The 10,254-nt window shown below is 60.4% G+C and overlaps 1 protein-coding gene across 1 annotated transcript in view; it reads right to left on the bottom strand.

Annotated features, from left to right (window-relative positions):
* The window catches only part of Tmem189 (transmembrane protein 189), a 23,489-nt gene that overhangs the window by 12,509 nt on the left and 726 nt on the right, over positions 1-10,254 (bottom strand). The window contains exons 2-3 of the mRNA XM_033767087.1: positions 9,985-10,079; positions 3,212-3,451 (exon numbers count right to left, since the gene is read on the bottom strand). Coding sequence (XP_033622978.1) covers positions 3,212-3,451; positions 9,985-10,079 — 335 coding nt within the window. The remainder of the gene's footprint in view (positions 1-3,211; positions 3,452-9,984; positions 10,080-10,254) is intronic.

Genomic DNA, 10,254 nt, shown 5'->3' with positions numbered 1-10,254 from the left:
GCACACCCCCCTCCTCACGTCCTCGGTCAGGGTCAGAGCCGCCCTGAGACTTGCAGGTCAGGACCGCTCAAGGTCGCAGGGCGGTGGGGCAGCCAGCATCACTCGTGGCTACACAGCTGAGGTGCTGGGCCTTCACGCCCAGGTCTGGGAAGCGGGGCCACCTCCCCGGCCATTAGCCCCAGAGCCTCAGCCCTGCCCACCGTCGAAGGTCCAGTCCCGGGCCTTTCCCGGCACTGTGCTCTGGCCCCGGCAGGGAGGAGCTCCGACTCTGGGCACCCGCCTGCCTGCGAGGCCCTTTGGCAGGGGCGGGTGGCAGGGGTGGCACACAGAGCCTCTTTGTCTCTCGTTGGTGGCTGACTCACCCCAGGATGGCTTCAGCCTGCTCAGCACCCTTTCCGGCAGACACAGAGAGGGGAAGGGGACAGTGACTCGGGACAGTCCCTGGGCCTCCTGAGGCCCCACAGGCCACCCACTGGACCTTCGCTGGCCCTGCCAGGACCCCCAGTCCCGGTGTGGAGCCGCAGAGTGTGGACACGGCTGAGGGTGGCCTGGCCCGAAGCCTTCTCCACGGCTTTCAGCTTGGACTCAAACCCAGCCCGTGACCTGTGACCCATGACCTCCCTGCCGACCTTTGAGCTCGCTGGCTGCATCCTGTGCCTGAACACCCACCCTGGGTGGCCTCCAGGGGACGCTGCCCACCTCAGGGGTCGCCCTCAGCCCACCAGTCTTCTCCGCCTTCCTCAGGGCAGCACGCAGCTGCTCCCTCACGGATGGCCCTCGCCAAGGTCACAGGGGACCCCCCACGTGGCCCTGTCTGGCAGTCCCTTCTGATCCCCGAGACTGCACGCACTCTGGGCCTGGCTTTTCCTCCCCAGCCTGAAGTGCACTCGGCCCAGGGTTCCCCGCAGTCTCGGGGCTTCCCCGTCCCACTCCTCACGGTGCCTCCAGGCCTCTGTCCTCCCTTCACCCACACGGCACATCCAGCACTTGCAACCCGGCTCCGCCTCAGATGCCCTGCCCATCCCTTCCATCCAACATCACCTCTGGGCACTAATAGCTTTTCATGGTCCCTAGAATAAAACCTGCAGCTCCGATCATGGCCCTCACGGCCCTCACCATCTACCCCCACTACCTCTAAGCTGCCGCCAACAACCTTACCTCTGATCAATTCTTTCCAGCCACACAGGCCTCCTCTGTATTCAAATGACAACCTCAGGGTCTTTGCACTTGCTGTTTGTGCTGCCTAGAAAGTCCCTCCCCAGGATATCTGCACACCCTCCTTCAGGACTCCATACAAATGCCACCTTTCCAGAGAGGCCTTCCCTGACTACTCCCTTATCTCAGCTGTGCTGCCTGGCTTTATCAATTAACATCTTTCATTCTTCCACTTTCCCTGACTTCTGGGGCCACCTGAGGATCGGAACCTCTGGAGACACAGTGGCAGGTAGGGGTGGGGCTGGCGGCTGGCACGGTGCCCTAACCACTTATGTGTTAACACTCAAATCAGGGCGGCTATTGAAATGGATGGGGACCTGTGCAAACAGCGCTATCAGGGGATCATCTGCCCTTATCAGACCAGAGGGAGGTTCAGAGCAGGGAGCCGGTGCCACGAAGGGCAGCTAGACGTCCAGGTCCCAACCAGGGAGGGAGGTGGGAACCTGGCCCGGATACCCCCCACGTCCCTGACCCCAGAGACCCCCACCCCCGCCGGCCCACAGCCCAGAACAGCCTCTGCCCCAGTCCCCTGCAGACGGCCCCGCCCCAGGCAGGAAGTCTGTGGTGCGGGCCGGCAGGACTGGATTTGTGACCCAGGACTCTGAGGACGGGTGGGAGGGGAGGACCGTGACTTGGACCTCCCTCTCCAGGCTGCCACGAAGAGTAGGAAGCACCCAGATTGGGGCTCACACCCAGCAGCAGCTCATAAAAAAACCGACTGTCGGTATCGCCCTGGCCAGTGTGGCAGGTGGCTTCCCTCCCTTCGCCGCAGGCACAAGCTGCCTCGGCACTGGTGTACACCTGCGTCTCGGCAGCACTCACTCTGCATGGATGGAAAGTGAGGCACAGAGGGGCAGTGACACCTGCTAGGTGGCGGGAAGGCAGGGGAGCCCAGCGTCCCCAGCTGAGGCCCTGAGGGGCCTGGAAGCGGGCAGCAGCCTGGCTCCAGGGGCACTGGCCGCTTACCCAGCCCTCTGCTGCCCAGTGCCCCCGTACGTGCCCTGCCCCACTTGGACCCAGACGGCTCCATTAGCCGGCCCGGGCACTATGGCTTAGGTGGTCAGAATGCGTTTAATGAGATGGCAGGAGCAGAACTCTTAGGGAGGGCAGGCGAGAGGGGCTGAGGGTCCAGCTGCCCCTCAGCCTGGAAGCCAGGGCAGGGAGGGAGCGAGGGCCCCAGTGAGAGGGGAGGGTGCCGCATGGGCAGGGAGGGAACGAGCCACCCTGGGGTCTGGGATGGAGCTGGCACACTAAGATGTGTTGTGCTTCCGGCTGGTGCCCTCTCTGAGCCTCCGTTTCCTCACCTGGAGAGGGGTGACTACCTTAGCACCCACCTGCAGGCGGGGCCGGGAGGACTGAGCAGTGGAAGCGGGCGGCACTAGGGGTGCTAACAAATGGCAGCACTTGCGCACTCCTTCTCTGTTCAGTAGGCTCTGGGGACAGAACAGTGACCAAAACTGACACAAATCTCTGCCCTCAGTGAGCTGACATCTGAGTGTGAGGGAGACACGGCAGGATGGGGGCACAGTGTAAGTCGGGGCTGCCACTTTCGAGGGACAACCAGGGAGAGCCTCCTGAGGTGAACTCTGGGGAGAGAATGCTGAAGGTGTCCTGGAAAAAGTTCAGGCACAGGGAAAGCATATGCAAAGGCCCTGAGGTAGGAGCATGTCTGAAAGATCAATGGAGGCAGGATGAAGAAGCAGTGTGGTCCTGCCTAAGATTCAGTGAGGTGACCAGTGGGGGCAGTGAGGAAGAGCAGGAGCAAGAGTCTGCGCAACCCCTCCCTTGGGCCACAGGTGGGAACTGGATGCTGGGCGGGCTGGGGCGCGAGGGTAGTGGGGCAGGCAGCTGGGGTCAGGGCTGCCCTCACAGCCAGGGCACTGGCTGATGGTTTAGGTGAGGAATGGGGTGGGGTTGGGGACGACGTCATGGGGCTGGACTCCTGTGACAGGAGGCCTATGTGCTCCCACACAGGCAGGCGGCGCTGCAAACTCACCTACGCCCAGGACAACGAGCGGCGCGTGCTCCCAGCAGGCCAGCAGCAGCAGGTGGACCAGGTTGTGGGCGAGGAGGCTGAAGCACAGGACCACGGAACACCACTCCTGGAGGCGCTTGCCTGCGGGGAGAGGGGCATCGCGGGTCACACCGAGGAGCTGGCCCTGTGCGCTGCCCCCACACCCTCTCTGGAGACGCTGGGGAGCCGCGATGACCCTCCAGCCCCGCTGTCCCCTGTCCCCTTGAAGGTACGATGCACAGGCTGCAAACCTGCCCAAACCTGCACTGAACAGGAGCGACAGGGCCTGGGGACACTGGGGCTTTTAGGCCTGGCCACTACCCCACAGCCAGTGGGTGGGGCGCGAGGCAGGGGTTCTGGTTCCCAAGAGAATCCAGGCTCAGGGCTCAGTCGGGAAACCTCAATGCTGCTGTTCTGTACGTGTGTATGTGTGCGTGACTGAACCCAGGCCTTCAACTGAGCTACTCTATATCCTGAACCGCTTTTCAAGTTTTCTAAAATTTTGAGACGGTCTCGCTAAGTTACCCAGGCTGGGCTCATACGCGGTGATCCTCCTGCCTCAGCCTCCCAGAGTGCTGGGATGGCAGGTATGTACCACATGCCCGGCAGCCAAGTGTTTTTAACATTCTTGTCAGCTCAGGCAAACTGTTTCACTCTCCGCAGTTCTGAGATGTCGAAACTGTGGGAACAATCCAAGTGCTCATTGCCTGGGGACTGGCCCAAGTAACTCAGTTCACAGCACCTCTGCAGTCAAGAGGAAGCCGCCCGCTGCGGTCTGTGTGTGGATTTCGAGGCTGCCCATGATAATCCAGTAGCAGCAAACAGCAAAGCACTGAATTGCAGCCGTTTTCGCATGAAGAAAAAAATCTAGGTGGTCGAAGCTGTTTAACATTCACTCCCTTTTGAATGTACCAAATCTACATTTTACTTTTAATTATAAATCTAAAAACTTAAAATAAAACGAAATAAAAACACCATCGGCTGACAGAAACCCGTGAGTCGGTCCCTGGGAATGCACTTCCCAGGCAGCTGGTCCCAAATGCACGGGGCCCCTAATGATAATAAATAGCATCGTTGTCGTCCGTGGTTGACATTCACTGAGCAGTTACTAAGTGCCAGGCAACTTGGAGGGCAGAGGTCCTTCTGTAGATGGGAAAACAGGGTCAGAGTGTGGACGTGGAGCCTGCAGCTGCCCAGCCGGTCGCTGGACTGTGACGCCACGCCCCGGAGTCCCTTCTCTCCTGACCCTGCCCTGTCCTGATGCCCCCCACCCCGCTGCCGCCGCAAATCAGCGAGCCAGGGCGTGCTGCTCCCAAACCTCCACCTCCAGGAAGCCTGAAGCCATCCAGGATGCCTCCCCAACTTCTGTGCTCCCCCAAACCAGCACCTACTGCTCAGGGCTGCAGCCCTATGCTGATGGGAACTCAGGCTGCCCGGCACGACGTCCGGCACACTCATCAGGACCGTGGTGCCGGGGGTGGGGGGTCAGACAAGCCTGTGAAATCAACCAACTCCCAACCACAATCCTAGAGGAAAACTCTCGGGCTCCGATCTAGGGGCCCCTCACCCACATACCCTGGAAGGAAGTATTAGGCTCCCCATTTATTCAGAGAGGGAAACTGAGGCTCGGAGAAAGAAAGCTTGAACACAGGTCTGGTCCAAGTCACGGAACAGGACACTGCTCCTGCCCCACCCTGAACCAGAACCAGGACGGCCAGCTGTCCACCTCCTGTGCCATGGGAAGATCAAAGCTCAGAGGAGAGTATGCCAGGGTCCATGTCTTTGCCCCTCATGTGTAGCAGAGGACACTGAGGGCCAGAACGGGCAAGGACCTCGACAAAGGCCGCACAGCACCAGAAGCGCCTAGGGCTCCTCATTCCTTGCTCAGTTGAACTCTGGTTCCCTTGAGCCCAGCAGCCCTAGCCTGGCGACACCCGATTAGGCTGGTGGCCTCCCCCTTCTGGTTCCTGTTTGTGGACAGGGCTGAGAAGCAGGTACCCCAGGAGTGGGGACAAAGAGCAAGAACAGGGGAAGGCAGCCTGAGATAAAGGACAGGCCCTCAGGCAACATCAGCCTGGCTCACACCGCTGCCATCACCACACAGGGTGTGGCCGCCATCTGAGATGCTGCGAACTGGGCCGCTGATAGGTTTCACTCCTTTTTTTAAAAAAGGCGCACACCTGTGATCCCAGCACTTGGGAGGCTGAGGCAAGAGGATCAGGAAGATGTGAGTTCAAGGACAGCCTGGGCTACAGAGTAAAGACCCACCTCAGAAACCAACCAACCAACCTCAAAACACCACCAAACAGCCAGGTGTGGTGGTCCACGCCTGTAATCCCAGCACTCAGGAGGCTGAGGCAGGAGGATCGCTGTGAGTTCGAGACCAGCCTGGGCTACATAGTGAGTTCTAGGTCAGTCTCAACCACATAGTGAGACCCTGTCTCAAAAACAAACAAGCAAAACCATCACCAAACACAAGAGAGAGATACATTTCAAAATCACACGAACTCCTGCATCCTTGAGGGACTCAGGGTCCTGGGTGCCCGGCCTAAGCAGTGCACCATCTGATGACAGGGGCTCCAGGCTCACGGGTCCCGTCCCTCCCTGTGTCCTTGTGTGCTCTAGTGGCAGCCCTGGCCCGGCTCCTGGGATCATCAGTGTCCCCGAGGCACGAGCTTTCCCTCAAGCCTTAGCTGTGTCAAGGAAGGAACCTTGTGATCTGCTTGTCCAGGTGAGGAAACTGAGGCTCAGAGTCGGGTGTGGATCCTAGATTCCCATGGGACATGGTGGCCTGCACATTCGGGCTGCCCTGACCTCACATGGCCCTGCTCTCTCCCCGTGCCATCGAGGAGGTCCCTGCAGAGAAGCCACCTCTGCAGACTGAGTACCTCAATCCTGACCCCTACCAAATACACAGGTGATAATAAACAGCCTCACGGGCACCTCGGCCCCACTGGGCTCAGGTCTGCGAATGATCTGTCACCCTGAGACCAGCGGACCGTTCTCCCATCCTCCAGGGGGACAGAAGAGCCTGGAAAGATGAAAGGACCTGGCCCAAGTTGCTCAAGCGTCACCAGAGTCCTGGCAGGGGCCACCAGCCTGGCGGGCAGTGGGGTCAGGTGGTCACTGGACAGATGTGCAGGTTGCGGCCGGGCTGGGCGTGGAGCACAGGGAGGCCGCCTGTCCCCGGCTGCAGTGCTGGAGCCTGGTCCCCACCAGCCCCGGCTTGGCAGGTGTGCGGTAGGTTACAGCAGTGACCCCTGGCTGGCCTGGGGTGTGGGGTGGAAGACTGGGGGTAGCGCCAGTCCTCTGCCATCTGCTTTCTCGGGGAGGACACCGCCAAGGGGTTGGCGTCGGGCTTTTCTCTTCCTGCTTAGGCCAAGACGAGCCCCCAACAAGCCATGCTGCCACTGGCCCTGGGCCCAGGGGTCCCCTGACCTCACGGGGGAGAGACAGGAGGTACGGAGAGGGCAGGGACCAGAGACGGAGGGGGCACACAGAGGTCGGCAGGAACCAGAGGCTGAAAGCACAAAGCACAGGAGAGAGATGGGGAGAGAAAAAGCACAACCAGGGACAGGACACAGAAAGCAAGCTTGGCCGGCACAAGGCAGGGCCTGGTAGCCTCGGCCTCACCCTCAGGCTTGGGTTAGGCCACGTGGGTGGACCCCAGGCTCCTGAGACCCCACTCTTATCTCACCCTGGCCTGCAGCTAATGCCCTCTCTGTTCCCCACCACCTACCCTCAAAGGGCTCCTGTGCCCTGGCCGGGGAGATGGACAGCTGGACCCCAGCCTCTTCGGCTGCATCCACCCCTGGAGCCCAGTCCCCCGAAGAATGGCACAGCCAGGTTCCGTCTGGCACCTCTGGAAGACACCTGCCCTGCCCTGCCTGTCACCAGGCCCTTCACCAACGTGGCACTTAGCACGGGGTGGCTCGTTGCTAGGAAGCCACACCCTGAGTGGGGGGCCGTGCAGGACCCTCTGTGGCTCCCAGGTCCCACAGGACCAGGCCCCAACTCCTTGGCCCGACACTTGGGGCCCATGGGACCAGGTACTGTAACCCCTCTGCCCTAGGCAGCTCCCTGCCATGGGCCCTGCACACATCTGTCCTGCTGCCCACGAGCTCTGGACCCTGTGTGCCCAGTCCTGAGCAGCTCCCACTCGGCAGGTAGAGTCTATGTCCCCACCGAGTTCCAGGTCTGGGCTGCTGTAATTTCGATGTGACCTTGGGCGGGTCCCTCTCTGCTGAGCCTCGTGAAATTCCGACAGAGGTGGACGGGGCGCTCCTTGAGTGCCAGGCACCCAGGCAACCCCAACAGGTGCCCCCAACCCTGAGGGTCTTCCCAGCTGCTGGGGCAGGTGCCACCTCACCCCGATCAGGATAAGCGCTTAGAACAAAGTGTGCACAGGTGTGGGTTAAGGAAGGGCTAACTCGGTCTCCGCGTCCTCCTCTGGAAACCAGGTGTACTTTGCACAACTGTAGTGAAAACGAGAGAGCACTGTGTGGGGAGGCCGTGCTCAATAAAGGCTGCCTAGTTCACTGCCCTCAGGACTATTGTCAACTGTCAAGGGCCAGACCACTTCGGAGACCAGGAATCTCAAGAGCTCAGTCCCAGAGCCCAGGAACTTCTCCCACTCTTCCCTGCCTACTCTGCTCCAGCCTGGCCTTCTTGGTGCTCTGCAATTGTGCCAGGAGTGTGGCCACCTCAGGGCCTTTGCACTTGCTGCCTCCCTGGTCTGGATCAACTCTTCCTCGATTATTCTCAAGGCTCTCTCCTTACTTCTCCTTTCAGGTCTCTGTTCAAATGTCACCTGCTCAGCAGGGCCTGGACTGGCTGCTGTCTACATTACCTGCCTCCCGAGTATTTTTCCTTTCCCTTTTCTTCTATGCATTTGCTTCCTGGCACTTGTCACCACTAGGCAGGTCAGACATTTCCCTTATTTGGGGGATTATTGCTTGTCCTACTAAGATGCCAGCTCTGATTTTTCTGTCTTATTTGACGATCTACCCCTAGGGCCTACCACAGTGACTGCAATATAGGAGGTGCTCAATATATGTTGAGCCTGGTCACTCCTTTGACTGCCCAAGTCCAGAGGGGTCAAGGTATTTTCCCAAGGCCACACAGCACTGGTGCTGAGGGAGACCAAGGGAAGCCCAAGGAAAGGAATTTTGAGGAACCAGTTTATCTAGTCTCTCTTCCCCTTCCAGGTCAGGAAGGGAGAAGGCAGTGACTGCTAGTTTGGGGCACCCAGGGGACACTGCAGCTTCAGGTTCCTGGGTGGCTACTCTTCAGAAAGAAAGGCACTCAGGGAGCCAGAACTGGACAGGGGTGGAATTGTGACGCTGAGAGATGGCAGTCCCTGGGGAGGCTCAGGCTGCCTGGGAGCTGTTCTGTTGAAAGCAGACAGGGGGCAGGCGTGGCCCAGAAAGTGGGGCCTTGACTCCTTACACTTCCCAGGTGGGAAGTCTGAGGGGCCAGCTCACTCCCTGCTCACAGCACAGCTCCGGCCAGGAGCCCCTCCCATAGGCCAGCACTGCACAGGGACCGCTTTCTTTCCCTAACACTAAGGGGCAGACAACCTTTACAGTGCACTTGGTTAGAGGGGACAAAAGGGAAGCTGGGAAGGGAAGTGGCTTGGCCCAGGTCACAGCTCAGTAGTCCAGGCACCCCCAGTATATCCAGGGACGGTTGTTTTGGGTGTGGCCGAAAGACACGGCAGCGTGGTGCCCAAATGAGGTTCGAGACGGCACACACAACCTGAGACTCCACGGCAGGGCCAGTCTCCCGTGATCTAGGACCCAGTGAGCGAAGCAGCCGGCCCAAGGTCATACTTATGGCAGAGCTGGCAGGCGTTGGCGAACAAGGTGGGGGTGGGGCATGGCAGCCCCAGGCCCACACAGCGGGGTGGGGGGGCAGCGCAGTCCCCGCTGAAGGAGAGATGTCAGAAAGCTCCCAAGACAAACGGGAGGGGATGGCGACACTTGGCAGAGGGGCCTGGCGGCTCTCAGTCACCTGACTGGCGTTCTCAAAGACACTTCCCGAACCCTGGGGTCACTGGGCCCTCCCCGGGGGTGCAGGGCGGGGAGGAGCACTCAGAGCGATTCCTGGAGCTCGCTCTGGAGTCCGAAACAGGATGGGGGCTACTGCTTGCTACAGCAAGGCGGTAGGCAAAGCCAGAAGCGGCCAGGGGCAGACCTGGGCCTGTGGGAAAGGACAGAGCTGCGGCCAGATCCTCGGCCGTCGTGATGTGGTCAGGGAACGATGCCTTTGCGGGCTCCACACCCCAAATCTTAACGGAGATCGATATATGGATGTGGGGGAGGGGCAAAGCTGGAGTTGGGGCTTGTGGGCCTCATTTGGGGGCTTCGCACCCCCCCCACCGCTTGGAATCCAGGAATGTGGTGGGGTGGGCTGATGCTCCCCGTGAGGGTCCCCAGAGGGGAAGGAAAGACGACCGGCAGTCAGCAGTCACTGAAGCACCAACTAGGACGGGGCTCTGGGGGAACAGTGTCGGGCACACTCAGCAGCCCAGAACTTCCAAGTTAGGGTTCCCTGAGAAGGGAGCTGGCATTCCTAGGTTGGGGGGGTGGGGTCATTAAAGCCAGGGTCCAGGTGAGGACGCAGATGCAGCTCGGCTGCAGACGCCCGATCCGGGAAACCCAGGAGGGGATGCGACTTTAGGGCCCTGGAGTGAAGGTTCTCAAGTCTGGGGGCGCTCGCTGCAGCCCAAGGTGCGCTGGGGTCGGGGTTCTGACCTGCGGGGACTGTTCGTGGCCCGGAGCGGATGGGGTAGTTCCCAGATTTGGGGAGTGTCTCCGCAGCCAGAAAGCCCCGGGGCTGGGATGCTGACCTGAGGTTGGAAGGAGACGCCAGGGTGGGGTCCCCGGACTCAGGGCCGTTATTTGCAACTTAGAAGCCGAAGCTGAAGCTTCCCATCTGGACCCGAGGCTGGGATTCCGACCCTGGAACCAGGGTCGCTGTACCCAGCCCGGGCTGGTGATTGCAGGCCCAGGGGGGCCGAGGTC

Source organism: Fukomys damarensis, unplaced genomic scaffold (genome assembly GCF_012274545.1).
Source record: "Fukomys damarensis isolate Sample0158 unplaced genomic scaffold, DMR_v1.0_HiC HiC_scaffold_22, whole genome shotgun sequence".
Taxonomy (NCBI): Eukaryota; Metazoa; Chordata; class Mammalia; order Rodentia; family Bathyergidae; genus Fukomys; species Fukomys damarensis.
Note: the sequence above shows the minus strand (reverse complement) of the source record. Positions and strands in the feature narration are given on the sequence as shown.